This window comes from Oncorhynchus nerka, linkage group LG8, assembly GCF_034236695.1.
Source record: "Oncorhynchus nerka isolate Pitt River linkage group LG8, Oner_Uvic_2.0, whole genome shotgun sequence".
NCBI lineage: Eukaryota > Metazoa > Chordata > Actinopteri > Salmoniformes > Salmonidae > Oncorhynchus > Oncorhynchus nerka.
The window spans coordinates 12,954,100-12,973,555 of NC_088403.1; the positions used below are offsets into that span (position 1 = coordinate 12,954,100).

Consider the following 19,456-nt stretch of genomic DNA (forward strand, 5'->3'; position numbering starts at 1 on the left):
TTGTCTCCAGTCAGTTCCAATCACGCTGTAGTAAGATGGAGAAACAGTTTAGCCTAGAAAATACTCCTTGTTTCTGCAGTGCTAATAATCAGTATGCTTATCTGTGATGGATCCGTTTATCTTCTGAATACTCTCAAACAGAACAGTACTTGACTTTCTGACACACAGAAACCATGACAACTACAGCTGGACCGAGTCGCTAAGGGAAGAGGAAGACATTGTTTAGATGACTATAATGGCCTCAATTACGCTACAGCCTGAAAAAGCTACATTCAAGTGTTGTTCTGAAAATCCCCTTTCAGTAACTGCATCAAGGCCAGCCAGCATGGACATGTATCACATGGCCTATATACTGTCAGAGACACAGAGAGAGAGGGAGCGTGAGAGAGAAAGAGAGAGAGTCACAGCACAGCCCACCACGGAACTAACCAATGCTGACAACTTGAATCAGCCGGAGAACAGTCTCTCAGTAATAACATAATTCATGTTGTTGTGTGTGTTGAAAATCATCCCCGTCCCGACTCCCCAAACACATTGGGATGGATGACGGGAGCGGCTGCAAGGTGACAGAGGAGCCTGCTGACAGGACTGATACTGTCATGTTGTACAGAGGTGGAGTGGTTAAACAGAGCACAGCAGTTAACCCAATCAGAGGTCATTAAGAAAGCACGTGCTATAGGTCTCCAGTGTGTGTGTGTGTTGTCCCGTATTGGCCTAGCATGTACACACCACATCAGGCCGGGCTGGGACAGGGACAGTAACTGAGGCATTGATTCCAATAGGATGATTTTCCTCAGTGTCTGGCTCGGCATGCTAGCCTATGTTCTGACAGTAAATGCTGTGTGTTGGAACCACTGTGTGGGAGTGTGATTTTCAATCAATAGCCCACTCCTGGAATCTGTTCTAGAATGGCTAATGGAGTCTGCCACTATGAAACTAGGACATCAAGGAGGGGTTTAAATAAACGCACCAAACAGCAGCCAGACAGAGTGGATTTCCTTTCAGCCAGCAAAGATAAATAATGACGAGGTGCCTTTAGATCTTACATCACGGTCTCTAGTCTCTACACTGCCCTGACACTTTACATTATTCACCAATCAATTGGTATGTATTTCTTTGAAATGACTAATGAACAGAAGTACCCTAAGTCTCTCTCTATCTCTGGTAGGGTATTTCACCCAATAGATATGCGAGTTATTTTCAAATTCTTTGTGGGTCTGTGTAATCTGAGGGAAATATGTGTCTCTGATATGGTCATACATTGGACAGGAGGTTAGGAAGTGCAGCTCAGTTTCCACCTCATTTTGTGGGCAGTGGGCACATAGCCTGTCTTCTCTTGAGCGCCAGGTCTGCCTACGGCGGCCTTTCTCAATAGCAAGGCTCTCTCTCTCTGGATGACTGCACATCCTGTTCTTCCCACTCTTCCCTCCCCCTGTCTGTCAGCCTCTCTAATGAGGGTGTTGTGTTATACAGTCATGTTAAAACAGAGAGACACCAGGACCTGCCTTCATCAACACCGTGGGTCCTGATGACTCATTGACCCAGGCATAACACTGGTGTCTCACAGGGCTCTCTCAAAGTGTTGTACTGCTGCAGTATGTCTCAGGGCTGCTGTTAGACCACAGCTGGCTGAAACGGTCAGCTCTCAAAGTGTTGTCCTGCTGTAGTATGTCTCAGGGCTGCTGTTAGGCCACAGCTGGCTGAAACGGTCAGCTCTCAAAGTGTTGTACTGCTGCAGTACGTCTCATGAGGTCAACCTGAGATCATCTGATGTTGTTTTTGCTCTTTCTTTAACACAATCCACACAAAAACACCAGCTCCCCTTAGACAACATAGTGCAAGTTATTCAATTGAAGACTAATGAAAGATTAGCCCCAGATCTGTTGGTGCTTTGGCCACCTGACTATCATTGTCATGCCATAGACAGCGAGAGGAGTTGGCACATACAGATCTGGGATCAGCCCAGTGTAAGCTGAATAATACAGTGTTAATCAGAGCAGAGTCCTCTGTCCTCCCACAGATCAGTCAACCTACAAGCTCAGTGTTCTGTCACATCTCCCTTTCAGCAGGTCGGTGTCTGTGTGTGTGTGTGTGTGTGTGTGTGTGTGACTCCTCCTCCTGGGATCCAGTGACATGATTAATGTCTCTCCCTGCCAGAACTTGCTACTGCTATGCTGCTCTCCATTGGAGCTGTGTGTGTGTGTTTGTGTGAGTGAAAGAGATTGCTCTCTGCTTCCTATAGTTTATGGCCCCTCCACAGCATTTGGCCCACTACGCCCTAGACCCCGCCTCCTCTGGGAGTCCTATAGAGTCATTTTCTCAGTTTATAGTTATATACACACACACGCACATTTGCATTCTATTCCATGTTGCATCACAGCGTACTGTACAGTTTAGTATGGTGTAGGTGTAGGGATAAAAAGATGGCTTACATGCACTGTGTGGAGAATATTTGTAAGTATGCCCCATGATTGGTGGAGGCAGATGCCCACGCAGTGTACTGTACAATTTACATAATATAACATTCACTGCTGAAAGTCTGAAATAGGCATGGGTAAACAGTATCCACATGACAACTGTATTTTCAGTACAACAGACCTTTTCTCCAGAGAGGTCCTGCAAAAGCCTACATGGAGTGTGTGTGTGTGTTCACTGCTCACACACTTGAGCAGTTCCCCCATCATTCAAGCTGTCATACGAGGCCTCAGGTGAAGTTCAGTAAATATCCGTCTGAACTTGTGGAAATATTCTGGCACAATACTGGCTCCAGTAGAATGATGACTGTTCCTTCCCCTGGGCTGAAAGTGTCAGAGAACTCATTAGTGGACAGCTGGTGGGTTGGAAGGTCAAATACAACTTGGTCTTCACACACCCAGTTATTAGACTGCTAGCCGGACGGCTAATGTTTGGAACGCGCTGTTTCTAACAGTTGTCTAGCAGCAGTTAAATCACCCTTCATGAAGAGTGTTTTATTGTTTTCTAACGACTAGAAGCCAGAGCAGTGAAAGCAGTGGAATAACTTGGTGTCTCCTCTCCAATGGCTGTAAAATACCTGAACGACAGAGTGGGATAATCATTAAAAGAATGGTGTGTAATTTGCCTTCCTGTATTCATCTCATAATGTGGCTAATGGCGTGTCTTTAATGGCCCGGCAGTAACGCGTGGCGGAGTGTTTACTGCCGTGCCAATTCAACTGCACGTCACAAGCTCTTTTGTCATGTTCGTTTTGGTTACCCCCTCCTCTCTCCCTCGTTTCTTCTCTCTTCCCTCTGTCCTTCTTCCCTCTGTCCTTCCTCCCTCTGTCCTTCCTCCCTCTGTCCTTCCTCCCTCTGTCCTTCCTCCCTCTGTCCTTCCTCCCTCTGTCCTCCCTCCCTCTGTCCTCCCTCCCTCTGTCCTCCCTCCCTCTGTCCTTCCTCCCTCTGTCCTTCCTCCCTCTGTCCTTCCTCCCTCTGTCCTTCCTCCCTCTGTCCTTCCTCCCTCTGTCCTTCTTCCCTCTGTCCTTCCTCCCTCTGTCCTTCCTCCCTCTGTCCTTCCTCCCTCTGTCCTTCTTCCCTCTCATCTCCCTCTACACTCCTTTCTACCTCCCTGGCGTCTGGTGCCATCCTCCCATCCTGGAGACAGTACAGCCTCGTTGACAACGTGCTTTCAATTCTGCTTCTATCTTCTCAAGCAGCATCAGAGAGCAGCTCTGCTAAACCTCAGTTTTGTAAAACATTCATTTTAATCTAACTGTTGGCTGCACGCAACCCAACCTTCTCTCTCTCTCCCCTGTCCCCCTCTCCCGGTGTCTCTCTCTCTCTCTCCCCCTGTCTCTCTCTCTCTCTCTCCCCAGTCTCTCTCTCTCCCCTCCGTGTCTCTCTCCCCTGTCCCCCTCTCCCCCTGTCTCTCTCTCTCTCTCCCCATCTCTCTCTCTCTCTCAGTGTCTCTCTCTCTCTCCCTCTCCCTCGTGTCTCTCTCCCTCTCCCTCGTGTCTCTCTCTTTCTCTCTCTCCCCATCTCTCTCTCTCTCCTCCGTGTCTCTCTCTCTCTCCCCTGTCCCCCTCTCTCCCCATCTCTCTCTCTCTCTCCCCGTGTCTCTCTCTCTCCCTCGTGTCTCTCTCCCTCCCTCGTGTCTCTCTCTCTCCCTCCCTCGTGTCTCTCTCTCTCTCCCTCTCCCTCGTGTCTCTCTCCCTCTCCCTCGTGTGTCTCTCTCTCTCCCTCGTGTGTCTCTCTCTCTCCCTCCCTCCCTCGTGTCTCTCTCTCCCTCCCTCCCTCGTGTCTCTCTCTCCCTCCCTCGTGTCTCTCTCTCCCTCCCTCGTGTCTCTCTCTCTCTCCCTCCCTCGTGTCTCTCTCTCTCCCTCCCTCGTGTCTCTCTCTCTCTCCCTCCCTCGTGTCTCTCTCTCCCTCCCTCGTGTCTTTCTCTCTCCCTCCCTCGTGTCTTTCTCTCTCCCTCCCTCGTGTCTCTCTCTCTCTCTCCCTCGTGTCTCTCTCTCTCTCCCTCGTGTCTCTCTCTCTCGTCTCTCTCTCTCCCTCGTGTCTCTCTCTCTCTCTCCCTCGTGTCTCTCTCTCCAGCTCTCTTTCTACCTCCATCTCTCTCCTCCCCTCTTCTATCCCAAATGAGCTCAGTACCAACTCATTCATCTGGAAGTAACGTTAGGCCTGTTTGACACAGATACAGGTAACTTTAGACCTATGTAACTAATTCCATATTAAAACCGGATTACAAATGACAGTGACCATGCAATGATCTTACATAGGTCTACATTATTGTTCAAGCTAAAATAATCTTTGAGATATATATATATAATATCTCAAGCTAAATGAAGCCAGAGGGAAACAGAAAGGTCATATTAATATCCTCCATAATCCGTGTCCTACATTAGACTTAGTACACCAGCTGTCTGGCTCTTTCCCCCCCTGGAAGAGCCCTCCTCCCTCCCTGGAAGAGCCAGCCAACCCCCTGGAGTGTGCTGTGTGTGGACGGGCGGGAGACGCAGGTCGAGTCATGTTGCTATTGGCCCTTCATTAACTACCGTGACCTCCTTTGTTGGCCATCTTGCTAGCATCACCTCTGGTAGGAGCTGTGTTGTTGTTGCTGTAGAGGGCAGAGGGTTAGCGCTTGGCCTTGCTGAAGTAGACTGTCTCTCTGAGAGGAGAGGAAAGGAAGAGAGGAAAGAGATGAGAGGAAAGGAAGAGGAAGGGAGGACAGCACTGAGATCTCTTCCTGTCTCTCTTGAGAATACATCTCACTGAATGATAGTCTACCGTCTGTCTGCCGTTCATTCACTGACAGCGCAGTGTTTGTTGAAGGTGTCTGAGTGCCGGCATTTTCGTCCGTTTCTACACGTAAAATCGGTTCGCACTCGGTTGGCAAATTACGGCCGGCACTTTGTTCAGAGACGCTAAGTACCATCAGCTGGAAAACGTGAACTGTGTTGCTGTTCTGGGCAGATGGCAAGTGCTTGGCCCTGCTGGAGCAGAGGTCTCAGACTCTCTCTCTCTCTCAGCCCCTTGTCTTCTGTGTGTGGAGGGAATTTGATGTCTCTCTCTCCTCTCCCTCTGTTATCTTCCTGTGTGTGTGCAGCGGTGGTTGAGTTGTTTGTAATGGTGGTGACCCCCTGGCTGCTTTAAGACTGTTGTCCTGATGACATCACACTGATTAAGCCCTAGCATACTAATGAGCCTCGCTCTGGGTGTCTGGCAGCTGCTGTAGCAGCCTCAATTCAGAGACTAGACACACAGGGGCGCACACACACACACACGGGCGCAGACACACACAGGCACACACTTAGGCACGCAAACACACACACACACAAATGACATACACACAGACACACGTGCACAGACCCATGTACACACAACATTCCAGTCACAGAGGCAATGGAGACAATTGGGTCTCTGCCTCCACACTGTTAGCTGGCTCATTTGAAAACTGCTCTTTAAACCAGGATAATTGGTTTTGCATGAAGGGGAAGGATAATGTTCAACCTTTGGTAATAAAACCACACACACACACACACACACACACACACACACACACACACAGACATAGAAAAAGAAAGAGAGCGACAGAGAGAGAGCTAGCTATTCTTGCATGGCTTTGTTTCTCTTGTTGTCCATGAAACCAAGATGTCACTCAGGGACAACACCAGGGTGGCAGCCATTTCCTGACTGTGAATCAATAACACTGACATCATGGTGCCAGGCTCTGGTCAAAAGTAGTGCACTATATAGGGAATAGGGTACCATTTGGGATGTGGACACACTTACTCATTGAAGGGTTTTTCTTTATTTTTACTATTTTCTATATTGTAGAATAATAGTGAAGACATCAAAACTATGAAATAACACATATGGAATCATGTAGCAACCCAAAAACTGTTAAACAAATCAAAATATATTTTATATTTGAGATTCTTCAAATAGCCACCCTTTGCCTTGATAACAGCTTTGCACACTCTTGGCATTCTCTCAACCAGCTTCATGAGGAATGATTTTCCAACAGTCTTGAAGGAGTTCCCACATATACCGAGCACTTGTTGGCTGCTTTTCCTTCACTCTGCGGTCGTACTCATCCCAAACCATCTCAATTGGGTAGAGGCTGGGTGATTGTGGAGAGCCAGGTCATCTGATGCAGCACTTCATCACTCTCCTTGGTCAAATAGCCCTTACACAGCCCGGTGGTGTGTTGGGTCATTGTCCTGTTGAAAAACAAATGATAGTCCCACTGATGGGATGGCATATTGCTGCAGAATACTGTAGTAGCCATGCTGATTTAGTGTGCCTTGAATTCTAAATAAATCAGACAGTGTCACCAGCAAAGAACCCCCACACCATCACACCTCCTCCTCCATGCTTCACGGTGGGAACCACACATGTGGAGATCATCCATTCACCTATTCTGCATCTCATTGAGACACAGTGGATGGAACCAAAAATCTTACAATTTGGACTCATCAGACCAAAATGACAGATTTCCACCAGTCTAATGTCCTTCGGTCGTGTTTCTTGGCCCAAGCCAGTTTCTTTTTCTTATTGGTGTCTTTTAGTGGTGGTTTCTTTGCAGCAATTTGACCATGAAGGACTGATTCATGCAGTCTCCTCGGAACAGGGGTGGCAGGGTAGCCTAGTGGTTAGAGCATTGGACTAGTAACCGAGAGGATTAACCGTTCAGATCCCCGAGCTGACAAGGTACAAAATCTGTTGTTCTGTCCCTGAACAGGCAGTTAACCCACTGTTCCTAGGCCGTCATTGAAAATAAGAATTTGTTCTTAACTGACTTGCCTAGTAAAATAAAGGTTAAAAAAAAACAGTTGATGTTGAGATGTGTCTGTTACTTGAAAACTGTGAAGCATTTATTTGGGCTGCAATATCTGAGGCTGGTCACTCTAATGAACTTATCCTCTGCAGCAGAGGTACCTCTGGGTCTTCCTTTCCTGTGGTGGTCCTCATGAGAGCCAGTTTCATCATAGCGCTTGATCGTTTTTGCGACTGCACTTGAAGAAACTTTGAAAGTCCTTGAACTGTTCCGGATTGACTGAACTTCATGTCTTAAAATAACGATGGACTCTCGTTTCTCTTTGCTTATTTGAGCTGTTCTTGCCATTTTACCAAATAGGGCTATCTTCTGTATACCACCCCTACCTTGTCATAACACAACTAATTGTCTCAAACGCATTAAGAAGGAAAAAATGACAACAAATGTAATTTTAACAAAGGCACACCTGTTAATTGAAATGCATTTCAGGTGACTACCTCATGAAGCTGGTTTAGAGAATGCCAAGAGTGTGCAGAGCGGTCATCAAGACAAAGGGTGACTACCTCATGAAGCTGGTTTAGAGAATGCCAAGAGTGTGCAGAGCGGTCATCAAGACAAAGGGTGACTACCTCATGAAGCTGGTTTAGAGAATGCCAAGAGTGTGCAGAGCGGTCATCAAGACAAAGGGTGACTACCTCATGAAGCTGGTTGAGAGAATGCCAAGAGTGTGCAGAGCTGTCATCAAGACAAAGGGTGACTACCTCATGAAGCTGGTTTAGAGAATGCCAAGAGTGTGCAGAGCTGTCATCAAGACAAAGGGTGACTACCTCATGAAGCTGGTTGAGAGAATGCCAAGAGTGTGCAGAGCTGTCATCAAGACAAAGGGTGACTACCTCATGAAGCTGGTTGAGAGAATGCCAAGAGTGTGCAGAGCGGTCATCAAGACACAGGGTGACTACCTCATGAAGCTGGTTGAGAGAATGCCAAGAGTGTGCAGAGCTGTCATCAAGACAAAAGGTACTTTGAAGAATCTAAAATATATTTTGATTGTTTAACACTTGTTTGGTTACTACATGATTCCATATGTGTTATTTCATAGATTTGATGTCTTCACTATTATTCTACAATATAGAAAATAGTAAAAATAAAGAAAAACCCTTCAATATTTAAGTGTATCCAAACATTTGACTGGTACTGTACATTCACAGTCAGCTAGGCTTTGGCAGATGTCCCCTGGACAACCTTACCCACCATGACATAAGATTAGGGATGCACAATATATCGGTGAGCATATCGGAATCAGACGATATTAGCTAAAAATGCCAACATCGGCATCGGCCCTGATGTCTAGTTTAACGCTGATGTGCAAAATTGATGTTAAAGCTGACGTGCATACCTATATAACGTAGGTAGATGACGTGCATACCTATATAACGTAGGTAGATGACGTACATACCTATATAACGTAGGTAGATGACGTACATACCTATATAACGTAGGTAGATGACGTACATACCTATATAACGTAGGTAGATGACGTGCATACCTATATAACGTAGGTAGATGACGTACATACCTATATAACGTAGGTAGATGACGTACATACCTATATAACGTAGGTAGATGACGTACATACCTATATAACGTAGGTAGATGACGTACATACCTATATAACGTAGGTAGATGACGTGCATACCTATATAACGTAGGTAGATGACGTACATACCTATATAACGTAGGTAGATGACGTGCATACCTATATAACGTAGGTAGATGACGTGCATACCTATATAACGTAGGTAGATGACGTACCACCTATATAACGTAGGTAGATGACGTGCATACCTATATAACGTAGGTAGATGACGTACATACCTATATAACGTAGGTAGATGACGTACATACCTATATAACGTAGGTAGATGACGTGCATACCTATATAACGTAGGTAGATGACGTACATACCTATATAACGTAGGTAGATGACGTACCACCTATATAACGTAGGTAGATGACGTGCATACCTATATAACGTAGGTAGATGACGTACATACCTATATAACGTAGGTAGATGACGTGCATACCTATATAACGTAGGTAGATGACGTGCATACCTATATAACGTAGGTAGATGACGTACATACCTATATAACGTAGGTAGATGACGTACATACCTATATAACGTAGGTAGATGACGTGCATACCTATATAACGTAGGTAGATGACGTACATACCTATATAACGTAGGTAGATGACGTGCATACCTATATAACGTAGGTAGATGACGTACATACCTATATAACGTAGGTAGATGACATGCATACCTATATAACGTAGGTAGATGACGTGCATACCTATATAACGTAGGTAGATGACGTGCATACCTATATAACGTAGGTAGATGACGTGCATACCTATATAACGTAGGTAGATGACGTACATACCTATATAACGTAGGTAGATGACGTGCATACCTATATAACGTAGGTAGATGACGTGCATACCTATATAACATAGGTAGATGACGTGCATACCTATATAACGTAGGTAGGTGACGTGCATACCTATATAACGTAGGTAGATGACGTGCATACCTATATAACGTAGGTAGATGGCTTAATGACGGCACAATAAATACAGAGCTACACAGAACAAACGCAGAACAATACTAAGTCCACACTTCCAACAACTAAACAAGTTCAAGTCTAGCAGTCATTTGAAAGAGTGAAAAAAAGAAATTCAGCGAGACAACTCAAAGGTGATCTCCATGAATGTCAAGATAATGGAATTCATTGTCCTTGATAATCAACTGTTCTCTGTCGTGGATGATGTTGGCTTTCGCCAACTGGTCGAGCAGCTTGAGCCCTGGTACACGCTATCAAGTAGACGCTATTTTTCAGATGTTGCCCTAGCGGAGTTACACAGTGTGGTTGAAATGCACATCTATGAGCTACTTGCTATGGGCGTCACTGCTATTAGCTTCACGACTGACATTTGCACCAGCGATGTCAGCCCCATGAGCATGCTGACTGTGACAGCACAGTGGATCGACGAGGATTTCGTACTGAGCAAAGGCGTATTGCTCAAGAATGTGCTGGTTTTCATACCGCTGCTGCCATTTCAATGGCATTTGAGAACATGTTTGAAACATGGAAACATGAACACACAACTAGCTCCATTCGAACAACTGACTGGAGAAATAAGCTCATCAACTGTGTCTGCAGCAGACGTGAAACCCTCTGTCATGGCATTGAAACGCCTGCTCAACAAAACTGCCCACACAGACCGGGGGGTTAAACTTACAAAAGTACTCAAAGCTGTGAACAAGCGATTCTGTGGCATTCTCTCTGAGCCTCTTCCCTGTGTCGCCACCATGCTGATGCTAGGTACAAGGACCGCTACTTTGATGCAGAACAGAAAAACAGGGTTTACGGAAAATGTTACAGACACAGCTGGACAAGATGGAAACGGACACAGTGACAGTGCGCACCGAGGAAGAGAGGCCACGGACAGACAGAGCTGAAACTTCACTGCTTGACATGTATGATGAAATCCTGGTTGAGACTGAACAAATGAACAACAAAACAGCACAGCAAGTAAGTGAAAGAAATAGGTTTGATTATGTTTTACTAGTAATGGGGACATACATAAATGCCAACAAAATAACTTTTTGGTCAGTGTGTGTGTGACCTTTATTTAACTAGGCAAGTCAGTTAAGAATGTTTTTATTTATAATGATGGCCAAACCCGGACGACGCTGGGTCCTATGGGACTCCCAATCACGGCCGGATGTGATACTGCCTGGATTCGAACCAGGGACTGTAGTGACACCTCTTGCACTGAGATGCAGTGCCTTAGACCACTGTGTCCATGTGTGTGTGTGTGTTAACTAATTAACTGTACTAGAATGCTTAAAAATGCTTAAATCTGCATACATTTTCAATATTGGTTATCAGTATCATTTTTGGGGGCAAGGAAAATATTGGATATTGGTATCGGCCTAACATGTAATATCCGTGCATCCCTACACAAGATGGATGACGTCCCCTGGACCTGAAGATCCTCTACCACCATGACATAAGATGGATGACGTCCCCTGGACCTGAAGATCCTCTACCACCATGACATAAGATGGATGATGTCCCCTGGACCACTAGATCCTCTACCACCATGACATAAGATGGATGATGTCCCCTGGACTAGATCCTCTACCACCATGACATAAGATGGATGATGTCCCCTGGACTAGATCCTCTACCACCATGACATAAGATGGATGATGTCCCCTGGACCTGAAGATCCTTACCCACCATGACATAAGATGGATGACGAGAGCCGTGATGATTAAATACCAACCTGCCTCCTGCCCTCCATTCCCCCTTCCCTTTTCCCCCGAGTTCATCAACACCACCAGCCTTATCAAAGCGTGTCTTTTTTTTTTTTTTTACCTTTATTTAACAATGCTAGTCAGTTAAGAATAAATTCTTATTTTCAATGACAGCCTAGGAACAGTGGGTTAACTGCCTTGTTCAGGGGCAGAAGAACAGACTTTTACCATGTCAGCTCGGGGATTCGCTCTTGCAACCTTTCGGTTACTTGTCCAACACTCTAACCACTAAGCTACCTGCCACCCCAGTGTGTGAGTGTCTGCAGTGTGTGTGTGTGTTGTCTGCAGTTTGTGTGTGTCTGCAGTGTGTGTGTGCGTAGTGTGTGTGTCTGCAGTGTGTGTGTGTGCAGTGTGTGTGTGTGCTGCTCTAGAAGACTAATGTTCTCTCTCTCCCTCCACTCAGATGAGGTGTTTAGGCCATTTTAACCCCTGACAGGATGTGAGCATATCAACTAGCTTCTGTTCATGACCATCTACGTCTCTTATCTAAGACTTTGGCAATGTCATTTACAAAATAGCCTCTAAAACCCTACTCAACAAATTGGATGCAGTCTATCACAGTGCCATCCGTTATGTCACCAAAGCCCCATATATTACCCACCACTGCGACTTATACGCTCTCGTTGGCTGGCCCTCGCTTCATACTCGTTGCTAAACCCACTGGCTCCAGGTCATCTACAACTCTCTGCTAGGTAAAGTCCCGCCTTATCTCTGCTCGCTGGTCACCATAGCTGCACCCACCTGTAGCACGCGTTCCAGTGTAACAGTATAACTTTAAACCGTCCCCTCGCCCATACCCGGGCGCGAACCAGGGACCCTCTGCACACATCAACAACAGTCACCCTCGAAGCATCGTTACCCATCGCTCCACAAAAGCCGCGGCCCTTGCAGAGCAAGGGGAACCACTACTTCAAGGTCTCAGAGCAGGTGACGTCAACGATTGAAACGCTATTTAGCGCGCACCGCTAACTAAGCTAGCCGTTTCACATCCGTTACACCAGTAGGTATATCTCACTTGTCACCCCCAAAGCCAATTCCTCCTTTGGCCGCCTCTCCTTCCAGTTCTCTGCTGCCAATGACTGAAACAAACTACAAAAATCTCTGAAAATGTAGTGCACTACATGGAATACGGTGCCATTTGGGACACCCACACATTACACTCTCATGGGTTTCATCATTATAACATGACAGACACAAAACCTGAGATATTCCATCCTTGTTATTCCAATCCCCATGGCTGTGAGCATACTTTTTTACATTTTTTATTTCACCTTTATTTAACCAGGTAGGCAAGTTGAGAACAAGTTCTCATTTATAACTGCGACCGTGCCAAGATAGAGCAAAGCAGTTCGACACAAACAACAACACAGAGTTACACATGGAGTAAAACAAACATACAGTCAATAAAACAGTAGAAAAATAAATATATATACAATGTGAGCAAATGAGTTGAGATAAGGGAGGCAAAGGCTACAAAAGGCCATGGTGGCGAAGTAAATACAATATAGCAAGTAAAACACTGGAATGGTAGATTTGACAGTAGATGAGTGTGCAAAGTAGAAATACTGGGGTGCAAAAGAGAAAAATAAATAAATACAGTAGGGGAAGAGGTAGTTGTTTGGGCTATTTATAGATGGGCTATGTACAGGTGCAGTGATCTGTGAGCTGCTCTGACAGCTGGTGCTTAAAGTTAGTGAAGGAGATAAGTGAGATAAAGTAGTGCACTACATAGGGAATAGGGTGCCATTTGGGACACCACCATGCTATGCCTTTCTAGTCTGGAAGGAAAGTTGCAGTTCAAGTTTTCAAAGGAAGCTATGAATCCGAGTGAAACTAGAACTACCTGTAACCTTTTTTCAATTAACACATCGGACCTGGCTCCACATCCTTCTTCAAACAACGATGACACGTGATTACAGAGCATTTCTCATGATTAGTTTCAAGGCAAGGGTAGCCTAGTTTCAGGGGAAGGACCTACTGTGACATGATTTGTATTTATTTCATCTTTATTTATTCAGGTAGTCTCATTGAGATAGCATCTCTTTCAAGAGAGACCTGGTAACTACTCTATAATGATTGCATAATAGCTGGTCATGTCACTTCACCTCTCTATTGTAGATAAAGACGTACACTTATTATTGCCGATTGTCCTCAGAATTGGCCTACATAGAGTTAGTATCAACTAGGCCAAATGAATTTAAAACATGTTTTTGCATTGTGCTTGACCATGCGTACAAATAGAGGTTGTTTTTCTAACTACAATAGATTATAGTGATTACCATGTTTTTTAAGGATACTCCCTGTGTTCTTAGATGCACTCCATTTCATAATCAGCATCCATGCTGTTCCATGGAACACAATACAAATGAGGTTACTAGACAATCGCACACTGCACACACTGTGCAGCATAAAATACATCCAGATTTCTCATGTTTACATGCATAATTTCATAAACTAAAATTAATGGACACAACCTGATACAACAATACTTACAAATACGCGTGTAGACTATCCATTTGCACGAACATAATAGCATTTATCATCGAGCAAAATTAATCGTATCCACGTACCGTGTTGACGTCCCTTTCCTTACATCGCACATCATGCACTTGAAAGCCTCCGCGGTGTTCTTGTATGTGCAAACGCTACAGTCCCAATTTCCCTCTTCCGCCGAAGGCTTTGGTTGACGCTTCGGCCTTCGAACAAAACAAAAAGGACATAAAGCACATCAGTTTCACATCCCCAGTTCAGGGTGCTGCGTGTGCATCATGTGTAGGCTATATGCTCGCGTTGTCAAACATCTGGGAAGATGATCCATTCAGTGTTCCGAAATTGTTCTGTTTTACGAGCTCGCGCTATGATTTGACACTGCAATAAAACAGACAGTCCGCCATGGTTGCTACACCGCGGCTACCACCCACACACACACACACACACACACACACACACACACACAGAGAGAGAGAGAGAGACACACACACACACACACACACACACACACAGAAAGGATTGTTTCAATTATGTGTCATGGTGTCCACTTCCAAGCATCAATGTCATTAGCGCAATGAATGAGTCAGACATTACCTGGTTGGACTCTTCTTGTCTCCCATGCCGCCAAAAGTTTGTTTGCGGATGTTGAAATAAGGACAGTCCCTACGTATTCTTTAAGAAAGCAATACGCGAGGAGGTATCGCACGGCTCCCAGCTGTCGTGGAAACTCCAGTTGGAGGATGGTCACATGACGCGGTTTGTCCAATCACATTTGAAGCCATTTCCTGAGGATATAGCGCAGACAGGAACAGACATTCCTGATTCGAATTGATACATTTGTAATAACACTCGTCTTTGTAACACATACGCTAATGTAACAGTAATTATGCATGATTAGGGTCTAATGAGGTGTCATTTGACATTTTATCATAAACTTCTTGAGATTGTTCAATGTCTTCGACGGGTGTATTTCCAATCATTATTGCGGCGGTGGAGAAAATGAGATTCCATCCTTTTGATTTATGATGATCTGACATTTAACGCAATAGACAGACATAGTGCAAATGACATGAACATTATTGCATAGTTGAATGTTAAGCCCTATTCATGTTTCCTACTGTGATGGAGAGGCTACAGATTATATACATAGTTAATAACGGGTTAGAAAAATGAATGACAGAACTGAAAAGGGAATTATGTATTTCACCTTGTATTTAGTTGTCAAACATTTCTAAACCATAAATCTTTATAACGTAACTTCAGTGGCTCTCCTCCCATCCCATCTCATTGCTTTAAAAGGTAGCTCTTGAAGATGACCTGCCTAACAGACAGACATGGCCTTGCAGGTATAAATCAGAATGTGCCAGGGCTGAGAGTTGCAGCCTGTACCGCCTGGCTTCCTGTCAGGACACTCCATCACATGGAGCTCTTGCTCTCTGATAGGGAACACGTGGTATTTGAGAGGTGCACACTGCACTCATCAGGACAACATCCACCTTACTGTACTGTCAACAGCTATTGGAGGGGAAGAGTAGCCCCCACAGAATGGAAGATTCACATTGAAATACGGGAAGGAATGTTGCCTTGCTAGAGAACATGGAATATGGTGAGAAGCCTGGTGGACACATTAGGGCAACACTACAGTACACACACCTTACTACACCTTGCCTCTGGTTAGCAGCTGGTGGATGGGGAGCTGTGATCAATACTGAAATAAAGGAAGGAATGTTGCCTTGCTAGAGAACATGGAATATGGTGAGAAGCCCGGTGGACACATTAGGGCAACACTACAGTACACACACCTTACTACACCTTGCCTCTGGTTAGCAGCTGGTGGATGGGGAGTTGTGATCGATACTGAAATACAGGAAGGAATGTTGCCTTGCTAGAGAACATGGAATATGGTGAGAAGCCTGGTGGACACATTAGGGCAACACTACAGTACACACACCTTACCTCTGGTTAGCAGCTGGTGGATGGGGAGTTGTGATCAATACTGAAATACAGGAAGGAATGTTGCCTTGCTAGAGAACATGGAATATGGTGAGAAGCCTGGTGGACACATTAGGGCAACACTACAGTACACACACCTTACTACACCTTGCCTCTGGTTAGCAGCTGGTGGATGGGGAGTTGTGATCAATACTGAAATACAGGAAGGAATGTTGATGACTTGAATGTTCTTTATTCCTATTTATCAGTAAGTGTGGTTCATTATTGTGAAAGACCACATGCCATCTGTGGTGTTCTACTCTTTCACTGATGTTTCAATACCTTTTTCAAATAAATTGTGCATTCACCTAAAGATGGGGAAGGCTATCTTGAAACCGAATAGTTCTATTTCCCCTAATATTGACATACATGGGAAGGGTGAAAAAAGACAGTAAAACAACTATGGTGTATTTACACAGCTGTTGAAAAGAAAAGCGCAGAAACACAGTTAATCTCCAATCACATTGTCCCAATGCCTGCGAAGAACAGTGGCTGAGTCCTCATTATAAAAAGGACACTAAAGATCAGAACAAATACTGATACAGAAACAGTTGTGGACTTCAACTAAACAATGGTACACTGTAACCCTTTTCATCAAACACATCTCTTCTCGGGTCGATGATGCCCTTGCAGATCTTGACAAACAGAATGTCCCCCGTTCATTTTCAAACATTTGCTACTCAAGAGTCTGAATTATATCTGTGAAATCCCCTCAGTCGCTCAGTTCTTCCTCGTCACTGAAGTAGACACTCTTTTTGATCCTGGGTTTCTTGGAGTCGTCTGATGTGGAAGCCTCCTGACCGGCCTCCTCAGCCACAAAGGCCGTCTGCTGTCGCCTACGCTGCTCCTCCTCAAGTCGTGCTTGCTGTGGAACACATGATCCCATGTGTGATTTTAAAAGAGGGGTCAGATAAGGACAAATACCAAGTAAATAGAGGGTTTCAAGTAATACAATAGCCTACTAACTTCCCCCTTGAAGTACATTTGTGCACTTACCTGGAATGCTATGGCTTGACTTAAGCTGTCAAGAGCAGGGTCCTCTCCCTCTTCCTCACTTTCCTCCTCTTCTCTGTAAACAACAGAGGGAAAAGTAGAAAAGTCATAGAAACAAAACACACACAGAGGACTTCACAAACAATGACAAATATGACACCACAATCAAACAAAGAATATCTGAACTAAAGTCCATCTGAAATAGAACAGTTACTGTTAATATCAAGGACACACTGCTGTTGACCACGATCATAGCCATTTGCAAACACGGGAGAGGGGCATCAATGTCCTGATAAGATACTTACACTTCATCAGGCTCTTCAACCTTTTTCTTCTTCTTCTTTTCTTTCTTCTTCGGGGGTTCTCGTTCACCAAGCAAGTTTTTTGGGCATGCATAGCTTAAGTGCCCTGTATCCTATGACGTGAAAAGGACAGAAATATTGTATAAATAGCACTAACATCCGGCTACACATTCCGGATGGATGAAGGGGGAAATGGAGATGGCTTATCTAGGTAGAGAGTATCAACTTACCCCACATTCATAACATTTGGACTTGTCTGTGTAGTTTCGCCTCCTGATAAATTCAGTTGCTCGCCCGTTGTCGATTGCAATGCTCGCTTTCACTGTTCTTCCAAACAACTGCGGGGCGAAAAAGATGGGGACTTTAACACAAAAACAACACATCAGATATGTAACTTTTTATGAAAACAGGGAGAGGAAAAATGTCCACCTGTTTATTGTTGAGTGATCGAAAGCAGCTCTGTGCAGACTCTTTGTCCAGGAAGAGCACAAAAGCCACACCTTTACTTTTGCGTGTTTCTTTATCTTTGACTATTGTCACCCTGAAAGCATGAGACCATCATTATCTTCTCTGATCACCACAATACCAACATAGCTGTAGATTTTGCTATAGATTTTTAGTTATTCACTGTGTATTTATTAATCGTGTCACTATTTTAAAAAAAATCTTTAACTCTGCATTATTGGAAACAGACCCGTAACTAGGAAGTTCACTGTTAGTTTACGAAGCATGTGACCATTTTTTGGTTTGTATTTGAGCTTTGTATAGCTCATTATTTTGATACCAGTAACTTACTTCACAACTTTTCCATATTTGGTGAAAAGCTGAAATGAAAAGATCCAAGACATTATTTGAGGTCATTTTTCCAAATGGCATAAACAGCAGGATCATGAACTTGTGAAATAGTGGTAGGGAGGGGTTAAGTAGTTCTATTCCATTACTCTATATATGAAGACATTACAGCAGGTAGCCTTGTGGTTAGAGTGTTGGACCCGTAACCCGAAAGGTTGCAAGCTCGAATCCCTGAGCTGACAAGGTAAAAATCTGTCGTTCTGCCCCCTAGCATTAGTTAACCCACTGTTCCTAGGCTGTCATTGAAAATAAGAATTTGTTCTTAACCGACTAGTTAAATAAAGGTTTAAAATTTGTTTTACCTTGTGTAGATCACTGTTGGTTAGAGAGAAGGGCAGGTTGGACACATAGACTGTGCTTCTACTGGGAGCCAAACCACCACTCATCTTGACTTCACCATCAGAGTGAGACAGTCACTGAAAACAGATTCATGGTGATGAATATTCAGATTGAAGCTAGTTAGTTATCTATTTCATTGAGCGATATGCAAGCTAGCCGTGATGCTAGATCGAATCCGATGTATATTACCTGGAAATACACATTCAAGGAATCGAATAAATCACTTACCTAAAGAGACAACATTGGTGACTTATAGTTATTGAGTAGTGTGGGCAAAAACATTGGTAAATATGTTGCTTTCTATTAGTTATTCAATCTCAGTAAGATGTGTTTGCTATCTAGCTGCCAAAAACAAACGAGAACTGTTCGTCGTCACAGGAATATGACGTTTCACGTGACAGACTTTTTGTCAATCCAATCCAAATTCAGTGTGTACATGCGCCAACCGGAAGAAGGTGAAAAGTAGGCTATGATGAGCTTGTATTCATATCTTTTGTGAAGACGACTTTATTTTCTCCAACGTGCGTATTGTTTATAGCGTGTCTAAATGTTTGTGTTAGTAAATATGTATTTGTTCTAAATACTGATTTCGTTTTGAGCGAATTAACTCAGCATGGACTGTGGACTAGCTTGAGCATGTAGCTAGCTAACGTAAGCACACGTAGCTAGCAGATAAATCTACACAACCTGCGAAATATATATTAGAACGTTATGTGCTAAATACGGTAGCTAATTAGCTAGCCAGTAGAAATAGGTGTTTTCATATCACTAATCTCAGTGGTTAAAGGTTTGCTTGAAAGAAGAGGAGGAGGAGTAGTAGTAGTTAGCTAGGAGTTAGTGCGGTTTTCTAACGCTGAACCAAAGA

The 19,456-nt window shown here is 44.3% G+C and overlaps 3 protein-coding genes across 8 annotated transcripts in view; 1 reads left to right on the forward strand and 2 right to left on the reverse strand.

The window, feature by feature from the left end:
- The window catches only part of LOC135572855 (YY1-associated factor 2-like), a 31,730-nt gene extending 16,885 nt beyond the window's left edge, over positions 1 to 14,845 (reverse strand). The window contains exons 1-2 of the mRNA XM_065021356.1: positions 14,708 to 14,845; positions 14,194 to 14,319 (exon numbers count right to left, since the gene is read on the reverse strand). Of these exons, the coding sequence (XP_064877428.1) occupies positions 14,194 to 14,319; positions 14,708 to 14,733 (152 nt within the window). The 5' untranslated portion in view covers positions 14,734 to 14,845. The remainder of the gene's footprint in view (positions 1 to 14,193; positions 14,320 to 14,707) is intronic.
- Positions 14,846 to 16,278: 1,433 nt separating this feature from the next.
- On the reverse strand, positions 16,279 to 18,953 carry zcrb1 (zinc finger CCHC-type and RNA binding motif 1). The gene is made up of 8 exons (XM_065021364.1): positions 18,820 to 18,953; positions 18,555 to 18,668; positions 18,196 to 18,224; positions 17,830 to 17,941; positions 17,631 to 17,738; positions 17,404 to 17,513; positions 17,102 to 17,174; positions 16,279 to 16,970 (listed from the first exon to the last, which is right to left on the reverse strand). Exons 2-8 carry the CDS (start codon positions 18,636 to 18,638, stop codon positions 16,818 to 16,820), a joined length of 669 nt encoding a protein of 222 aa, XP_064877436.1. The 5' UTR covers positions 18,639 to 18,668; positions 18,820 to 18,953; the 3' UTR covers positions 16,279 to 16,817.
- A 36-nt stretch (positions 18,954 to 18,989) lies between these two features.
- Positions 18,990 to 19,456, forward strand: part of pphln1 (periphilin 1) — a 57,356-nt gene continuing 56,889 nt past the window's right edge. For 2 of the 6 annotated variants that reach the window (XM_065021358.1, XM_065021363.1), the window contains exon 1: positions 19,016 to 19,112. The gene's annotated coding sequence lies outside the window, so the exon portion shown is untranslated. Of the gene's footprint in view, positions 19,113 to 19,140; positions 19,243 to 19,456 lie in introns of those variants that run through there. The other 4 variants (XM_065021360.1, XM_065021362.1, XM_065021359.1 and 1 more) reach the window with 4 other exon arrangements.

Coding starts and splice junctions, on each gene's coding strand:
- zcrb1 (XM_065021364.1), bottom strand. CDS start 18,638: ATGAGTGGTGGTTTGGCTCCCAGTAGAAGCACAGTCTATGTGTCCAAC. Junction 17,942..18,195: donor AAATATGGAAAAGTTGTGAA/GTAAGTTACTGG, acceptor TCATGCTTTCAG/GGTGACAATAGTCAAAGATA. Junction 17,175..17,403: donor GTTGAAGAGCCTGATGAAGT/GTAAGTATCTTA, acceptor TGTTGTTTACAG/AGAAGAGGAGGAAAGTGAGG.